The 19,634-nt window shown below is 37.1% G+C and overlaps 2 protein-coding genes across 2 annotated transcripts in view; both read left to right on the forward strand.

Moving 5' to 3' along the window:
* The window catches only part of LOC107581821 (hereditary hemochromatosis protein-like), an 11,864-nt gene extending 5,327 nt beyond the window's left edge, over positions 1-6,537 (forward strand). The window contains exons 2-7 of the mRNA XM_016267479.1: positions 4,382-4,630; positions 5,159-5,434; positions 5,531-5,812; positions 6,060-6,173; positions 6,266-6,298; positions 6,405-6,537. Of these exons, the coding sequence (XP_016122965.1) occupies positions 4,382-4,630; positions 5,159-5,434; positions 5,531-5,812; positions 6,060-6,173; positions 6,266-6,298; positions 6,405-6,436 (986 nt within the window). The 3' untranslated portion in view covers positions 6,437-6,537. The remainder of the gene's footprint in view (positions 1-4,381; positions 4,631-5,158; positions 5,435-5,530; positions 5,813-6,059; positions 6,174-6,265; positions 6,299-6,404) is intronic.
* Positions 6,538-12,431: 5,894 nt separating this feature from the next.
* Positions 12,432-16,128, forward strand: LOC107581852 (major histocompatibility complex class I-related gene protein-like). Its single transcript, XM_016267524.1, has 7 exons — positions 12,432-12,489; positions 13,209-13,466; positions 14,935-15,213; positions 15,329-15,604; positions 15,693-15,809; positions 15,956-15,988; positions 16,088-16,128. The coding sequence occupies exons 1-7, from the start codon at positions 12,432-12,434 to the stop codon at positions 16,126-16,128; spliced, it is 1,062 nt and encodes a 353-aa protein (XP_016123010.1).
* The last annotated feature ends 3,506 nt before the right edge of the window (positions 16,129-19,634 follow it).

Consider the following 19,634-nt stretch of genomic DNA (forward strand, 5'->3'; position numbering starts at 1 on the left):
ATTTGAAAAAAAAAATGCTTTTACTTGTTATATTTTGTTCAATGTTTGAGGAGCTGCAGCGTACGTACAGCAGGCATCTAGTAGATAAAAAAAGGAGGAGGTTATTAAAAACAAAGTTTATCCGTTTTTACCGAGGCGAATTAAGGTAAGTTGTAAACACCACATCTGCGCTTGTGTGTACGTTACATCTGCCGGCGCCGGCATTTTTCAAATTACCAACGGTTGTTCACGGCGACGCAAAGAATTGTGGGTTATCTGTAGCAGCGAAGGATACACCTCATGCATCCTCCGAATTCATGTGACAGAAGGTCGCATTCAGAGTGTCCTACTTGCTTTTCTGAAATGAGACAGCCTCGATGACGTATGCAGCCTTCGAATGCGACCTCCGGAGGACGCAGCCTTCTAAATGAGACACAGCTATTGAAAAAACACCAACAACACGTTGGACGGCGACAGCCATGACGTCACTACTGGTGCGACTATAGTATAAATAGGCGCAGGGAGCACACATCATCCTCTTCTTCGTCTTCATTGACTGTTTTGTTTGAAGCGTGTATTGCTGTGGTAAGAGCGATCTCTATTCATATCATTATGGCGAGCACTAGCAAAGCGTTTAAGAGGACGTGTGCATCCGTGTTGTCGTTGTTTAACATCTGATGACACACACGATCTATGCGTTATTTGTTTGGGCGAAGAGCACGCACGCAATGTCTCCGAGGGGGTAATCAGCGTGCATTGCAAGCATTTTTCCAATGAAAAAGCTCCGCTCTCGTTTGTCTCTCTTTTCGAGGAAAGACGGGCAGCCATCTGCTTCCCGCGATTCAGGACCCGCCGCTGCTGAGGCACGGAGGAGAATGAGCTCGTGGGGATCGCAGGTGTATCTGGCAGATGAGTTTGAAGAGGGGTTTTCCCTCTTGTGATCATCGGCTGTGGACGAGAGTGAGCCGTTGGAGGATGATGTTATTTCATTAACATTATCTGATCCAGGAGCCAGTGCTCTGCTGGGTTCGGCCCAGCAAAAGCAGGAAATGTCTGAGGAGGGCAAAGAAGCTGAGGCTGAACCTTCCCAATCTTCCTGCCCTGCGTATGATGAGCTTTTGAAAGTTATGAATCACGCCACGGCGAGGCTTTACTTCTGTGAAGCGGGCGAAAAAAGTGACGTCGCGAGGTCATCTTGATGAACGTTATTTTTTCTGGCCATAACCCTCCAGCTCAGGTGAGCATTCGTTTCTTCCTGTTTTCCATACAGAGATTGAGAAGGAATGGAAGAGGCCGTTTTTTCCTCCCGCATCCATCGATTCCAGCATACGAGTTATGCCAACATCGAGGCGATGTGCGAAAGCAGTTATGAGAAGATGCCCCTATAGAGAGACGTTGGCCAGCTATCTCTCTATGGGTCCTCTTTTAAGACTCCCTCCTTGTCCTTCACCGCCCGCGGGTAGGGGTAGGAATAATCGCGGGTCAAAGGAAGGTAGGTAAAGACCTAAGGGATGTGATCCAGACAGGGCGTCAGCACTTTTGTCCGGATCAAGAGTGATACCTCAGTATCCACTCATTTCCTTCGGGGGTCTTACATCTGCCCTTATCTTCCCCTTCCTAATTTCCCTGTAACCACCATCTCCACCTGACTGAGGTTAGGGGGGAATTTCCTGCATTACAGTCTCCTATACTGGACCTATGATGTTTGGTTGTTTCTATGGCTTCATAGTGACCACCTTACTGATGGTCCAGACCAGAAGCTTCTTCGGACGGGGCTCCGACGCGGGAACCATGGTGTGCGAGTACGATCCATTTCTAAATATGTATGTGTGTGTATTTAATGCGCTGGTGGTTGTGTGTATAACCTTTCTGCTAGCTTTCTTTGCAGTGTTTCCCGGGACCTGTGTGTTTCTGTCCTTGTTCTAAGGTAGGTCCTCGGTGAGCACCCCCTCTGCTGGATTCAGAAACCGGGTGCTCGGCTTGCAGTGTTTATCTCACTCGTCGATATATGTCCAGACGATACAATAAGCCGGGTTTCGGCTTCATACTTCCTGGATCATGCGGCCAGATCACAGGCTTCTGCGGGAGCCTTCTTGATCATCAGGCCCCCGGTATGGCACTGCAAAAATTTCCTGGACGTCTGGGCTGGGCTTATGCTTTCAGGCTGCCCTGTCTGGTTTACTGTATCTAGGTCGCCCAGAGGGGCCTCCTGATCACCAGGATATCCCCTCTAGCTGAGGCATCGAGTGGGAAGTATAGGTGGCATTTGCGAGAACCTTCTTGTGTAATGCTGTCCTAAAATCCACATAAGCGGTAAGCGTGCACGTTATGCTTTGCCCACTTTTTTGGAATCCTGTATGGTAAGGGTTACGCGTTATTAACCTCGTTCCCTTTCTCTGAGTTGGTTTAGACCCCGGTAGCTTGGGCTCCACTCATCTAGTGTGTCTCTTTCGACACACTCTGGAAGCAACGCTCCCCTCACCATTGAGGGTTATTGTGAACATGGTGCTTTCTTTCGAGCTTTTAATTCTCTCTGAGGAGTTGGATTCCTCGCTCCATGGGCTGTTCTCGTGGTAGTGTTGAGCAGTGCTCCCCTTTTATCAAAGGGTTACCTGTAATGAGCACACTATTCCTCTGAATTCTGAGTTTTCCTCTCATGAGAAGTTGAGTTCTCTCTTTTACAGAGCACCTGGAACCAGCAGCATCAGGTGATTTAGGCCCTTCCTCTGCCTCTCTGATGCACTGAGTGTTTGGCTAGCTTGCAGTATGCTTAAGCAGTGCATTAATATAGAACGATAATTAAAGGCTCTAATTCACACTAGCATAGGTGTTTGTATTGACGTATCATGACGTGTGACGGCATAGTAGTGGCGTCCCAATTCTTAGGGGAATATTTTCACCCCTACCCCTTGACACTCTGTTTCAAGGGACAAGGGCAAGGGGTTGGGGAAGGGGTATAAAATATAATTGGGATTGGGCCTTAGTGCTTACCATGGTTTCTGGCATGCACTCCCCTCAGCATGGCGGCGTGGGTATACCGTTCCCCATAGCGACCCCTAGAGGACCGTCTCAGGTTACTTATGTAACCATGGTTCCCTGAGTAGGGAACGAGACACTGCGTCCTCTAGGTTTCTTGCCATGCTGCGGACGCAAGCTTCAGATGAAGAAGTGGATGATGTGTTCTCCCGGCGCCTATTTATACTATAGTCGCACCGGTAGTGACGTCATGGCTGTCGCCAGCCAACGTGTTGTTGGTGTTTTTTTTCAATGTATGCTTCAGACACAGGTCACGACGAGGCGTTCCCCATAGCGATCCCTAGAGGGCGCAGTGTCTCGTTCCCTACTCAGGGAACCATGGTTACATAAGTAACCCAATACCTTTTCCTGGAACATTCAATGACGTCACTAAACGGTGATGCCACAATTCTATAGAGAGCATCGTTCACAAGTTTCTGCATTAACCTAACTAGAGCACAGCTTCAAACCCTGGGTCAAAAATGGGTTGCCAGGATGATTTTAGGATAATGTGTATCTAAAATACATTAAAAATAAAAAAAATTGAGAATTTAATCGTAGTATAGGTATAAATATGCAAAACATATCTGACTTAAAAAAAGTAACAGTTTTAATTAAATGAGCATCCTTGCTTATTTTACAAAATCACAAATGTTCTGTTGTTATTTTGAGTGTGCAAAAATAAAAGTAAACACTTTGTGCTTTCGAATGATGTCTTACTCTTATCTGTATGACCAAAAATGATGTGTTTTATGTTTCAGCTGTTCGATCTCCCTGGCGCCTCGCGTGCTCACACACACACACACCACATATTCTCAAACATCGCAGTCTGTTCATTATCAAAATAAAATAGTCAACCAAAAAAAAAAGGTTACACTGGTCAATTTAAATAGTCTATGGTATAGGCAAACTGGTCCACTTTGTATGCCAAGCACATTTTTGCTCATATGAAGATGACATTTCTGTCGATTATAACCAACGCGCGTGAAGTACAAAGCCTCTACATTATAAATAATAGTTTCATTAAATTACATCACGAATATGGAAATTTAGGATTTGTGCCGAATGAGAGGTAGGCTACGTGAGCCTAGTTAACGTCTGGTACTTTCAGTTTCGCTTTGTTCTGGTTTATATATTTTTATTTCATTCTTGTTCTGTTCTTAATACCGTTACATTTATATGATGAGTGGGACCTTTGTAGTTTAGTTCAAGCAGTTTTGAAAGATTGATTGTTTAAATAAATAAATAAAAAATCTCATTCATGTCTTAAATTTTATTTTAAAGTGTCATTATTCCAATATTAGCTACATTAAAATAAAGCCCCTACTAGTATCCACTGTCACTAGAACCTCACACTAATTAACGTTTTTTTTATCTGCTGTTTCAGGTACTCATACTTTGATGGGGCTTGCAACTTACATTACAGGAGAAAGAGCATTTAGTGCTACAATTATGTTGGATGACATCACTGTAGGATATTATAATTCCGAAACAAAGATCTATGTTGCAAGAGGAAATGATACAAATGAAGATGATGTCATAGATCCAAATTACCTCAGGTCTGTAAGTGAGAATCTGCTTGTTCATTTTATAGAAAGATCACATCACCTGAGACCTGACAACACAGAAATTGAAAGTAAGTTCAGTTGGCTAAAGTGATCAGCTCAGATATTGCATGAATACTTTATATCAGTGCATGACTGTGTTTGATGTTTATGAATGAAAGATATGGGAAAACATTAAGATATATGAAAATGACTGTATAAGTAAAAAAGGGTTTGGTTTTGTAACAAATACACTGTTAGTTTATAATAGATGTAATAAAATAATTCCGCTGTGATTCACACTAAAAATTAACAATTTATTTTACACATGGAGGAAAAACATGTTTCGTCTCTCAGGCCTTCTTCATTGTGATCTCCACCCACTATTTAAACAATTAATTATATTCTGACATCATTATCTATCAACAAGATTGACTAACATACTAACCACATCAACTCATGTGTCTCATAATTAAAAGAAAAAAAAGTACCCCATTAGTTGTATGGGTTATTCCGCTGTGCCGACCCTTGATGGGAGCTAACTGAAAGAGAAACGGAGAAAGGTTATTGCAAGACTTCATAGGGCTCCTGAGGCCAAGTGTGTCTTTATTTCCTAACAGGTCATGAAGTTCATCAGGTGATGGGTCTTTGTGAAAAGAGTGACAATAAACTTGGACAAATAATAAGCAAAACTGCTTATAGAGGCTCAACGTTTAATGAGCTGTGTTTTTTTGATGGAAACTTCACATATCAGGTATTTTCAAATTACACGCAACCAGAAATAAAACACAATCTTGAAATATCCAAGCTGCGTCATGAGAAGTTGTATTACCCAGCCTGCATAAAAACACTGAATAATTACCTTAAAAAGAGAGAAACTCAACTAAACAGAAAAGGTATAATGCAATCTACAATCAATAGCCATCATTTATTAATTTATAGGTAATATTCCCTTATTACTAATTTTTCTCTGCCCGTCTTTCCTTCTGCAGTGAAACCGCGAGTCAAACTCATCCAGAAAGCAAACTCAGATTCTGGAGGGTTTCGTGTGAGTTGTTTGGCAACAGGATTTTACCCTCGTCACATCAACCTGACCCTGTTCAGAGACGAGCAGCTTGTATCTGATCATGAGATCACTGGAGGAGATCTGCTGCCCAATGCTGACGGGACGTACCAGATGAGGAAGAGTCTGGAGATCAGTGCTGCAGACAAACACAAATACACCTGCTCTGTCACACACCTCAGTCTGGACAACAAACTGGACCTCACTTTGGGTAATGAGCTCTTACAGAAAACACAATCTAACAAACAAACACAATTCAAGTCAGTCTCTCAGTCTGTGGTTGATGTTTTAGAGTTTGATCGCAGGGAACCATTTAAATCTGTGATTAATTCAGTTCTGACAGTTTTGGCTGTTTGGTGACAGATGTTGGTGTTTGGAGCTGCAACTGCAGTAATGAGGTGTGAAAACTATGACAGAACTGTGTTTGTAAACGTTTTGTGAACTTTTTATTTTTTCAGAATCTGATCCAAGTGAACTTAAATCAGTGATTCTCTCAGTGCTGATAGTTTTGGCTCTGGTGTTGGTTTTTGGGATTGGAGCCATCATATATAAATGCAGGAAGAGACAAGGAGGTAGGACAAAAACGGAAATCAATGATAATTAGTTTTGTTTATAAAATTGAATGAATAGATTTTTATGAATAACATCCTTTTTGATTTTGTAGGTTCATTCAGAAGTGGTTATTCTGCTGCTTCTAGTAAGTACATACTTTTAAACTTTTTTTCTTTTTTGCTAAGTATATGAATGGAATGAATTTTGTTATCTTTTTGCATATTCAGATCATTGATTAAACTTTTTTTCAGCATCTAAAGAACAAGTTGAAACAGCAACATAATCAAATTAAATATAATGACTTGAAGCTACATGGATCAACATCTTCAAACAATTAAAAAAAAAAAAAAAAAGAGTTCTCCGACAGTTGATTATCTTTATGATGAAAGATACTATCAGATGCCAAGAGTAAAGTGTGAGGATTCAAATGCCTAAGAGTCCAAAATTGTTAGTTTTTATGTTGTGGTCTGCACAAATAATTTTTTATTTAACACAATCTGTCAATTTTGAAAGCTCCTTTCCGCACTTTAAATATAAGCATATATAAATTTGCTGTCTTAAATATGAAATGGTTTGTACACAGACCATAACAGTGTTATTTCACTTGTTCATAGGGCGTAGCCATCATTTCAGAAGTGAGGTCGACAGACGAGACAAATGTAATAATACTTTAAAAAAAAAATCTAATTGACAAACAAATAAATAATAATGAATGACTATAAAAAAATTTAAATAACAAACATGTCTTTTTTTTTTAATTGCCTAAAAAAAAATCTAAACATTTTAGACAATAACCAATAATTTGTATTCTATAATATGTGGCTATATTTTCCTAATGACAACTTCTGCGTAAATTATATAAAGAATGAATTCTAGTAAATGTACATAGCCTATATCCCTCCATCGGCCCAGACGAATGGCCCCGCGAGGCCTACTTGAGTCAAACATTCTAATTAATTTAGCGCGCTCTGTCTCAGTGCAGCAGTTCAAAAGCGCTCGCCAATGTCAAAATTTTGAAATAGCCAATCAAATCGAAGAAGGCGGGATTTACTGTTCACAGATGCTGATGCGCTCCACTTGAATGTGAGTTGAGGTAAGATAAGCAGCTAAACATGACGAGACAATTCAGCAATATTTGTCAACTGTTTACGATTTTTTTTTAAATGTTAAACGACAGGCATTACTTTTCAGGATTGCAAACTACTGGCCTTTTCGAATTTCTTAATGCAATTTACGTTATTCGTCACAATATAAAATAAGAGTGAATGTTTGTAAATCTCTATCCAGGCTTTCTTCTGTAATTTCACGTGTCTACGAAAATGTACAAAAAAAAAAACAAAACCCGTAAAATATTATTAATATCAAATCTGAAGACTTTCGCTTTCTAGTGCCTGATAAGGAAAGTGATATATATATATAGGCCTATTAAAGCCTAATAAAAATATAGGCTAATTTGCACTGGCGGTCAAATGTTTGAAATAATTAAGACTTTTTATTTATTTATGTATTGAAAGAAGGCTGAATTTATTTAATAAAAAAACGGTAAAAATTACAATATTAGGAAATATTACACTTAAAATAGTGGTTTTCTATTAAAGATATTTTAAGATGTAGGCTAATTTATTTCTGTGATTAAAGCTGAATTTTCAGCATCATTACTCCAGTCTTCAGTGTCACATGTTCCTTCAGAAATGATTCTAATATGCTGTTTTGCTGCTTAATTATTATCATTTATTATTTGTGATCAATTATTAATAATGGTTCTTATTATTATCAATATTGAAAACTGTTTTTGCTTAATATTTTTGTGGAAACTGTGATACTTTAACTTTTTCAGGATTATCTGATGAATACAAAGTTAAAGAACAGCATTTATAAAATAACTTTACTGTCACTTTTTTTAAAATCAATTTAATGCAACCTTGTTGAATAAGTTATATTAATTTATATATATTTTTAATCTTACCCTAGACTGAATAGTAATGTATCACATTTTCCACAAAAATATGAAGCAGCACAACTGTTTTCACAACATTGATAATAATCAGAAATGTTTCTTAAGCAGCAAATCAGCATATTAGAATGATTTCTGAAGGATCAATAGAAAGTCATATATATATGTAAGCATTTTTATTTCTGTATTGTTACATTTTTTATGTTAGTGAGTGGTGTTAAAAATTGCTCTGTGCATAATGAGCTAGTGGATTTATGTTGTGGACCATGTGTGGTGGGCCGCTCTGTGCCAGAAAGTCCAGGGCCACTTTTTAGCCCTTGTATTCATGGAATTTATTGAATTCATTGACAATAGTTGTATTTTCATGTACCGCACATGAGGAAGACTTGTCTCATTTGCTTTATAATTGTCTTTTAGGTTTTGGTCCGATGTTAGTTCCTTTTTATTTGTTCATAGAAATGTTAATTACATGCTCTCTTTAAAATGTTATTTGCACTTATTCATACAAAAGCTAAATTATTGGGTGTGTCGTTAAATTTTTATGGTAAATATTACATTCATAAACTAAAATTTGCGAAATGCATATCAATGTAATTTATTTTTATTAGAAATTGAATCTTTGAAAAAGTCTAATGCAAACTAATAAAAAAAGAATGACATACTGCTAGGACATACTCCCCCGCTGTAGTCCTTGATTCTGTTAGGAAGAAGAAAGATAATTTGAACTATATTGTTTATTTGTGTATATATGTATGTTTTTTTTTTTTTTTTCTTTTTTTCTTCTTTTCATTTTCTTCTCCTAAATGCTGTCTTATAGATCAAAATTGCTCCTCTTTCTTGTGTATGTGGACTTAATTGTTCAAATTTATTGTAATGTTCAGTCATTTCTTCAATTAAAAAAAAGACAAATTTTGGACTTTCTGCATGAGAGTGCCCTCCGGCTTCGAGTATGAATGAAACATACACTGCATGAGAGTGTTCATCGTTTTGGAAATGAATAAAACGAATCCAAAAAGATGTGACTATCTCGTCTCTGAATTTAAATGTCATTTTATTCACAGTGGCCATTGAAAACCTCTACGTGACAATTGATTCACAATTAAAAGAAAAAAGTTTGGGGGAGGAATTTATGTCTCCCACACCTTCTATGTCCATGTGGAAGTATATTTCACATAATTTTTAATACACTTAATTGTTCAATGATTTACTGATGAACTGTGAGCCATTTAACTCTTATAGATGTTCTGCTATTGTATAGCAAATTATCAGTTGTATAATAATATAGAACAGGAATCAAAAGAAGAGCTGAAGCTGAAGGTTTTTTTTTTTTGGGTAATCTTTCAAGACATTTTAACATTGAAATTAGAATTTTGGCTACTTTAGAGCATTAAAGATGAGTGTTTCACTAGAGTATTGTTTCAACTGATATGTGTACAATTGGAACAAAAGCAATTATTGTCATTATAAACTGGAAAATATTATGCTTTCAGTATTTTGCATACTAAATGGATGCCCTGCGACACCCATTACAAATCATCGGTCAAGACCTAAAAGTTGTGGTAGGTGTAGGTAGAAGTTGGCCACTATTAGTTTTGGTGAAGGTTTTAGACAAATGCGAAAGGAAAAGAAAAAAACTTTGTTTGTGGTGCAAAGTCTGAATCATCCATTTCCATATTAAAAGCTGTAAAGCTCAGTCAAAACGCTCACTAACTACACCCAAGGCCGGAACAAGTTTATTTCAAAGTTGATCATTTGCAAGCGAGTGCTGACTGAAAGCATACAGTAGCCTATATGTTAGTAATATGGACAGTCTCTTTCAGGTTTTTTTTCTACTTTTTCTTCCAACAGCTGCTCCAGAAGGTAAGATTTCAAAACAATTCTATAAAATCAATTAATATAAACTTCAATTTGTTAGGTCTTAGACTCTGCTTTTAGATATATCTTCTCAACCAAATTCACTCCTTCTGTTGTTGCTCAATAAATAGGAAAGCACATACAAACCAAAATGTAAATGAAAACAAAATAAAATGGTTAGTGTGGACTTTTATGTTATGAGTTTTTAACTGTAGTTTCAGTGTTGACTGTTTAATGTATGTGCTATTTGTTTCAGTTTTTTCCTTTTGACTTTTGTCAACCAAAACTTCATTAAAATACATGATAATTAAAAATACATGTTATGAAACATCAGGAAACTTCTACATGGTCATTTTCACATTGTTGACTTAGACAAAGTCAAAAAAGTCAACTTGACTATATATTTAGCTTCAAAATTTCCTGGTTGCACAAAAACTGCTGGCTAACTTCACGAGTTAGCATGTTCCTAAAATCTTAAGATAATGATTAAACTGATTTGACTCGCTGCCCACAATGGAGAGTTTTGAGCATGAGACACAACTCTGTTCTGAAGGAACGGTCACTGAAGAGAGTTTTTATGAGCCTTTATATATTCTTGCGAGATTAGATAAACATGCTCATTTCTAACTTTATATTGAATGAAAAACTTTAATTTCAAACACTGTTAAAAATTTTAAGTTTTGTTATTGTTGTTACAATTACAATTTCCTGTTATTGTATCACAGGCTCTCACTCTTTATGGTTGCTTGCAACTTACATTAAAGGACAAACGCCATTTCCTGAATTTAGCTATGTTGCGATGCTGGATGATGTCAGAGTTTTGTATTATAATGGTGAAACGAAAACTCTCCATCCAAGAGGAAATACAACAGCTGAAGACGATGTGTTTGATTCAAATGTTCTCCTCATAATAAGTGACAACATACAGTCCTCTTTTATTGAAAAGGGGGCAGTCGCAACAAAAAATGTAAACCAAACTGATGGTAAGCGTTATACAAGACTGTAGACTTAAAAAAGGCCCCACTTTATATTAGGTGGCCTTAAATGTACTTACATCAAAAAATGTACAAAGTACAATAAACTTATTGTGTTTATATTGTATTGCAAAACACTGCTATTGAGGTGGGATACAGGTGGTTAGGGACAGGTTTGGTGGTAGGTTTAAGGGTGGGTTAAAGGGTTAGTTCACCCAAAAATGAAAATTAGCCCATAAATTACTCACCCTCAAGTCATCCAAGGTGTATATGACTTTCTTCTTTCAGACGAATCCAGTCAGAGTTATATTAAAAATTGTCTTTGATCTTTCAAGATGTTTCTTTGCACTCAGCGGGTGTTGCATGCATCAGTCCAAAACAAGTTAAATAAAAAGCGCCCATCCATTAAAAAAAGTGTCTCTCACGGCTCGGGGGGGGTTGAACAAAGGCCTCCTGTAGCGAATTGATGCATTTTTTAAAGAAAAATAACCATATTTAAAACGTAATCATTTAATCTAGCTTGCGCTCACTGTTGTAAATGGAAGCAGCTCCGGGCAGATTACGTATGAGGTCAGCGTTGCGCATGTGCCGCGCAGAAGCTCAGGGGAGAGATCAAAATAAAACAACGGTCAAGAATTAGAAGTACAAAACGAGGATTTGTAAAGAAGAGTGTTCATCGTTTTGGAAATGAATAAAACGAATCCAAAAAGATGTGACTATCTCGTCTCTGAATTTAAATGTCATTTTATTCACAGTGGCCATTGAAAACCTCTACGTGACAATTGATTCACAATTAAAAGAAAAAAGTTTGGGGGAGGAATTTATGTCTCCCACACCTTCTATGTCCATGTGGAAGTATATTTCACATAATTTTTAATACACTTAATTGTTCAATGATTTACTGATGAACTGTGAGCCATTTAACTCTTATAGATGTTCTGCTATTGTATAGCAAATTATCAGTTGTATAATAATATAGAACAGGAATCAAAAGAAGAGCTGAAGCTGAAGGTTTTTTTTTTTTGGGTAATCTTTCAAGACATTTTAACATTGAAATTAGAATTTTGGCTACTTTAGAGCATTAAAGATGAGTGTTTCACTAGAGTATTGTTTCAACTGATATGTGTACAATTGGAACAAAAGCAATTATTGTCATTATAAACTGGAAAATATTATGCTTTCAGTATTTTGCATACTAAATGGATGCCCTGCGACACCCATTACAAATCATCGGTCAAGACCTAAAAGTTGTGGTAGGTGTAGGTAGAAGTTGGCCACTATTAGTTTTGGTGAAGGTTTTAGACAAATGCGAAAGGAAAAGAAAAAAACTTTGTTTGTGGTGCAAAGTCTGAATCATCCATTTCCATATTAAAAGCTGTAAAGCTCAGTCAAAACGCTCACTAACTACACCCAAGGCCGGAACAAGTTTATTTCAAAGTTGATCATTTGCAAGCGAGTGCTGACTGAAAGCATACAGTAGCCTATATGTTAGTAATATGGACAGTCTCTTTCAGGTTTTTTTTCTACTTTTTCTTCCAACAGCTGCTCCAGAAGGTAAGATTTCAAAACAATTCTATAAAATCAATTAATATAAACTTCAATTTGTTAGGTCTTAGACTCTGCTTTTAGATATATCTTCTCAACCAAATTCACTCCTTCTGTTGTTGCTCAATAAATAGGAAAGCACATACAAACCAAAATGTAAATGAAAACAAAATAAAATGGTTAGTGTGGACTTTTATGTTATGAGTTTTTAACTGTAGTTTCAGTGTTGACTGTTTAATGTATGTGCTATTTGTTTCAGTTTTTTCCTTTTGACTTTTGTCAACCAAAACTTCATTAAAATACATGATAATTAAAAATACATGTTATGAAACATCAGGAAACTTCTACATGGTCATTTTCACATTGTTGACTTAGACAAAGTCAAAAAAGTCAACTTGACTATATATTTAGCTTCAAAATTTCCTGGTTGCACAAAAACTGCTGGCTAACTTCACGAGTTAGCATGTTCCTAAAATCTTAAGATAATGATTAAACTGATTTGACTCGCTGCCCACAATGGAGAGTTTTGAGCATGAGACACAACTCTGTTCTGAAGGAACGGTCACTGAAGAGAGTTTTTATGAGCCTTTATATATTCTTGCGAGATTAGATAAACATGCTCATTTCTAACTTTATATTGAATGAAAAACTTTAATTTCAAACACTGTTAAAAATTTTAAGTTTTGTTATTGTTGTTACAATTACAATTTCCTGTTATTGTATCACAGGCTCTCACTCTTTATGGTTGCTTGCAACTTACATTAAAGGACAAACGCCATTTCCTGAATTTAGCTATGTTGCGATGCTGGATGATGTCAGAGTTTTGTATTATAATGGTGAAACGAAAACTCTCCATCCAAGAGGAAATACAACAGCTGAAGACGATGTGTTTGATTCAAATGTTCTCCTCATAATAAGTGACAACATACAGTCCTCTTTTATTGAAAAGGGGGCAGTCGCAACAAAAAATGTAAACCAAACTGATGGTAAGCGTTATACAAGACTGTAGACTTAAAAAAGGCCCCACTTTATATTAGGTGGCCTTAAATGTACTTACATCAAAAAATGTACAAAGTACAATAAACTTATTGTGTTTATATTGTATTGCAAAACACTGCTATTGAGGTGGGATACAGGTGGTTAGGGACAGGTTTGGTGGTAGGTTTAAGGGTGGGTTAAAGGGTTAGTTCACCCAAAAATGAAAATTAGCCCATAAATTACTCACCCTCAAGTCATCCAAGGTGTATATGACTTTCTTCTTTCAGACGAATCCAGTCAGAGTTATATTAAAAATTGTCTTTGATCTTTCAAGATGTTTCTTTGCACTCAGCGGGTGTTGCATGCATCAGTCCAAAACAAGTTAAATAAAAAGCGCCCATCCATTAAAAAAAGTGTCTCTCACGGCTCGGGGGGGGTTGAACAAAGGCCTCCTGTAGCGAATTGATGCATTTTTTAAAGAAAAATAACCATATTTAAAACGTAATCATTTAATCTAGCTTGCGCTCACTGTTGTAAATGGAAGCAGCTCCGGGCAGATTACGTATGAGGTCAGCGTTGCGCATGTGCCGCGCAGAAGCTCAGGGGAGAGATCAAAATAAAACAACGGTCAAGAATTAGAAGTACAAAACGAGGATTTGTAAAGAAGAATGTCGGAGGATTTCGATGTAAGCCAAGAGGAGACTGTTTTCCTTTGCTAAAGTAAGGAAAATTTGCATCCTTTGCTCCTGTTAACAAACGTTGGTTTTCACGAGACTCACTGGTGCATGCGCAGCACTGACGTCATCCGACCGGAACTGCTTCTGTGTACAACTGTTGGCGCAAGCTACATTAAAGTGATTATTACGTTTTGAATATGGATATTTTTTTTTACAAAAACGCATAGATTCGCTACAAAGGGAGGCCTTTGTTCACCCCCCTGGAGCAGTGTGAGACACTTTGTTTTATGGATGGGCGCATATTAAAATAATTATTTTGGACCGAAGCATTCAACACCCGCTGAGTGGCATTAAACAGCTTGAAAGATCAAATACAATTTTTAATATAACTCCGACTGGATTCGTCTGAAAGAAGAAAGTCATATACACCTAGGATGACTTGAGGGTGAGTAATTTATGGGCTAATTTTCATTTTTGGGTGAACTAACCCTTTAAGGGATGTGTCAACAATGTAATTATAAATGTAATTACAAAAATTTATTACAGATGTAATTACATGCAGGTATGTTTTAAAATATAAGTACAGTGTAAAAACATGCATGTACACAATAAGTGCATAGTATGTATTAATTTAAATGTAAGTACATAGTAGTTAAGGCCGCCTAATATAAAGTGGGACCACAAATATTATATACTATAAATTATTATTATTAATATTTTGAGATGATGAAATATCAAACAAAGATTTGTGCATGTAGTGGTGTAAACACTATCTTAAAACTTTATTTCTCTATTAAAGGTGTTCTTGCCCTTCAGAGGCTGGTTGTGTGTGAGCTGAGGGATGATGGTGAACCAGGACAAATGATCACACGGGATGCTGTCAGAGAAACCACCACTGATGAGCTGCTATATGTTGATAAGAATTTTACATATCAGGGTTCTTTAAATGTCTCAGCCCAAGTGCTGAATATTCATGTTGAATTTAGCATGAGGCGTCATGAATTTTTATACCAACCGTTTTGCATCAAAACACTCAAGGGTTACCTTGAAAAAAGAAGAAATCAAGTCAATAGAAAAGGTACGATGACTCGCTCTTAGCCAAACTACTCAAGAACAAGTGTTTTCATTTATATTTAGCATTTTTCAGACAGTATTGAAATAATAATATCCTTCTCTTACCTTTTTTTCAACAGTGAAACCCAAAGTCAGGCTCCTCCAGAAACAACTATCTTCTGGGTTTCGTGTGAGTTGTTTGGCAACAGGATTTTACCCTCGTCACATCAACCTGACCCTGTTCAGAGAGGGGCAGCCTGTAGCTGATCATGAGATCACTGGAGGAGATCTGCTGCCCAATGCTGACGGGATGTACCAGATGAGGAAGAGTCTGGAGATCAACAGAGCAGAAAAACACACGTACACCTGCTCTGTCACACACCTCAGTCTGGACAACAAACTGGATGTCACTCTGGGTAATGAGCTCTTATAGAAAACACAATCTAACAGTCAAAACAAAAAAACAATAAAAGTAAATCTCTCAGTCGGTGGTTGATGTTTCAGAGTTTGATCACGGGGAACCATTTAAATCAGTGATTCCTTCAGTTCTGATGGTTTTGGCTCTGATGTTGGTATTTGGAGTGGCAGCTGCTATAGCTGCATGGAAAAGACAACGTGCAGGTATGACAAGAACTTAAATGTCTAAAGATCCTAGAAAAAAAGCAAATTAAAGGAATACCTCTTCAAAAAATAAGGATTAAGGAGAAGTTATATTTCAAAAACAAATCAAAAACAAAGATTATTTTTGTCTTCCTTTTGGTGCTTAGATTCAGTTAAAAGTGGTTATTCTACTGCTTCAAGTAAGTAATTCTAGTTCTTCCAAGCTATTTGTTAATTTACAGCATAAAGAAAAAAATTAGCAGACTTTACACTCATTAAACAATACATTTAATTTTCAGCATCTGAAGAAAGCATGGACACAAAATCTGAACTGATGTGAATGCCAGAACACAAAGTGACACAAATCTGTAAATTTATGTTACCTACACAATTTCCACTATAATTCACTGGTTGAGACCTAAAAGGTAAACAATTATATTTCTGTCATGACAAGTAAACTCATGACAAGAGTTTATCATTGCAGTATACATGGCAATGTTAATGTGTTTGGTCTGGGCATGTACAAAATAGATGTGCTACGCTGCTGCAGCACAGTAAGTACCAAGACTTGCCACTGCCAATACATTCACAGACATGTTGCTGTGAGCAAAAAAAAAATACTGCTGCTGCATATATAATATATATGAAATAACCCCCATATACCATAGATGAAATCACCCCATAGCAGATATATACAGGTGGAGCTGGGGAAGTTGGAGGGTTTCTGAAGCACACTGCAACTGCTACAGCAAGCAGCTGTGTAGTTGAATGTTGAGCAGCAAGCTCATTGGTTGCTTTTGCGAAAGAAACCAATCAGCTGTGCATTGTGAATAATGAAGTGATTATATCAGATTGAGTTAGAACCTAGCAACCTGCACCATCTAGAGTTTCATTCTAGAACTTTGTATGTCTGCAAGTGTCAGCCACTGTCACACAACTGATTGATTGTCACACCGTCACACCTTTCTATTCCTTGACCTAAAAGTGGTGGAGAAGATTTATAGAAATGTAGATACATACGTTGAGACATTTACATTACAATTTTTATTCATTTATTTGATGGTGTTGATATAATGTAGTGTTTACATATTATGCTTTAATGTCATAAATTTTTTATTGTAACATAAAATGTTCATTTTCTTAATAAAGTTGCTTATATTGTATGCTTATGTCTTTCAAAGTCTGTATTATCACATGCACATTTCCCTGTACAATGACATTTTTACTTTGCTTTCCAAATAAGAATAAAGTATAAGAAATAATAAAATAAGAAATAAGAAATACATAAATTACAAATATACAAACACATAATAGTGCAATATAGTACTGTGCAAAAAGTCTGTGCAAGTCACATATGTGTGTCAGTAGCTGCGGAATGAAATATGAATTATAGAACAGAGTGATGTCAGGGGTCAGTGAGTGTTTGACCCATTTAACATTCTGATGGCTGCTGTATGGAAACTGTTCCTCGGTTTGGACGTCCTGCATTTTAAACTTGCCAGAGGGCAGAAGTGTGAACAGTTTGAGTTGGGAATGGGTGGAATCTTTAACAACTGAACGTGCTCTTCGGTGTAATCTGCAATTGAATGTAGATGCTCTTTAGGAAGGGTAGTGATGTTCTGATGCTTATATTGTTAGTGCTGATAATGAAAAAATAAAAGGGAGAAGAAAAGGGACTTGTAAGGAAAAAGTATTGCAATCTTTCTTTCTTTGTTTTATTTTATTCAAAAACTGAAACTATTATTCCCAAGATCTATTACTCCCTTCCAGGTACTGACCAGGCCCAACCCAGCTTAGCTTCAGCGGGCAACCATGTCTGTGCTACAGGGTGATATGATGTTTGTGTTTGATGCATCACCACAACAAGGAAAAAGTTTTCAGCTATCATCCTTCCACTTCATGTAAAGTACAATCAGCCAGTAGCATTACCTTTAAAAAAATCTCCCTGTATTTACTGATTATTATTGAGGATTTTTATTTAAAGCAACTAGTTTGATTGTAATTTTTTTTGTCACTGTTTCTCATGTTATTTAATTGAGCCACAACTCTGGACCAATACGCCTGAATCATGTGACAGTTCCATATGCAATGAATATAATCTCCTATATTAGACTTACACTTAGGGCAGAGTGGTGAACGAGTTGCATTGTATTTATGTCTTAAGTGTGGCATTATATGTATTCTATGCAAAATTCTAAGCTGAATGGCTCTTGCCCTATTACAAACTGAGAGCCTGTTAGTTTGGAGCCAGACTGTCTCCCATTCCTCTTCTGGAATAACCACCCCCAGCTCTCTTTCCCAAGTCAGTCTTAGATATGAAGTGCTAACTGCACCGTAGAAGCATAGAGCTTTATAGAAGAGGGAAATCAACTTGCATGGAGGAGGTTTCAGAAGGATTTCCTCAATAACTGAAACAGAGTATTTAGAGGTAAATGTAGTACTTTTGAATATGTAATCTCTAATTTGCAAAAATCTAAAGAAGTGCTGTCTAGGTAGATTATATCTTGAAACTAAGTTATCGAAAGACACTAGAGATCCTTCCTCAAACAAGTCATCCATCCTACATATACCAAGAACAGGCCATAAATTAAAACCCGAGTCTATAGTACTTGGCAGGAACTCTGGATTGTTCAAAATTGGCAGAAGAGGGGATGTTATGTCGCTCCTACCTTCCAGCCTTCGAATAGCACGCCATGCCTTCTAATTTGCAAAAATCTAAAGAAGTGCTGTCTAGGTAGATTATGTCTTGAAACTAAGTTATCAAAAAAACACTAGAAATCCTTCCTCAAACAAGTCACCCATCCTACAAACCCGATTCCAAAAAAGTTGGGACACTGTACAAATTGTGAATAAATGTCTTCAATAAGCCATTCATTAATAAATCGAAGTTGGGAAGCCAATTGATATAATCTGATATTTGGAAGGTCCAAGCCGCCCTTTGCACTAGAGAGCTGAAATTTAGATAATTTCAATCTGAGTTTCCTTTTGCTCCAGATAAATTGACTTAGCCACCCATTTAACTCTTTTATAGCCTTATTGGACAGTAAAACAGGAATCATTTGCATTGGATACAGTAAACGGGGCAGGACATTCATTTTTATCAGAGCCACCCTCCCCAGCCAAGACAGAGGGAGAGCCATCCACCTGTTCAAATCATCACGGATTTTTCCTAGCACTGGTGTAAAATTGGCTTTGTACAATTGCTTGAAAGTAGGGGTTACATGAATACCCAAATAATCAAAACCATTCTCAGAGCATTTAAAGGGAAAGGAGGGAGACTGATTTGTGGACTTCTTATTACCTAAAAACAGGGCAGCTGATTTAGAAAAATTAATCTTCTACCCGGAGAATTGCCCAAACTCCTGAATAAGGTCTACAATTTTTGGCACAGACACCTCTGGATCTGAAAGAAAGAGCAGCATATCGTCCGCATATAAAGAGATTTTGTGCTGCTTACCTCTCAGAGACACCCCAGACACAGCCGCTTCCTCTCTTATAATCTGAGCAAATGGCTCTATTGCTATTGCAAAAAGCAATGGAGAGAGGGGGCAGCCCTGTCTGGTACCCCGAAATAAAGGAAAATTGTCAGATCTGTGACCATTAGTAATGACCGCAGCAAGAGGGTCCGTATAGAGTATTCGCACCCACTTTATAAAGTATTCTCCAAGGCCAAATTTTCCTAAGGTGTAAAATAAATAAGGCCACTCAACAGAATCAAAAGCTTTCTCTGCATCTAGAGACAAAATAAGAGAATTAAAACTCAAATTATGGGAAAGCTCAATAATATTTAGTAGCCGCCTAACATTGTGAGCGGAACTTCTGCCTTTAATAAACCCTGTCTGGTCT

The sequence above is a fragment of the Sinocyclocheilus grahami genome, unplaced genomic scaffold (assembly GCF_001515645.1).
Source record: "Sinocyclocheilus grahami isolate Dianchi unplaced genomic scaffold, SAMN03320097.WGS_v1.1 scaffold38.1, whole genome shotgun sequence".
In the NCBI taxonomy this organism is placed as follows: Eukaryota; Metazoa; Chordata; class Actinopteri; order Cypriniformes; family Cyprinidae; genus Sinocyclocheilus; species Sinocyclocheilus grahami.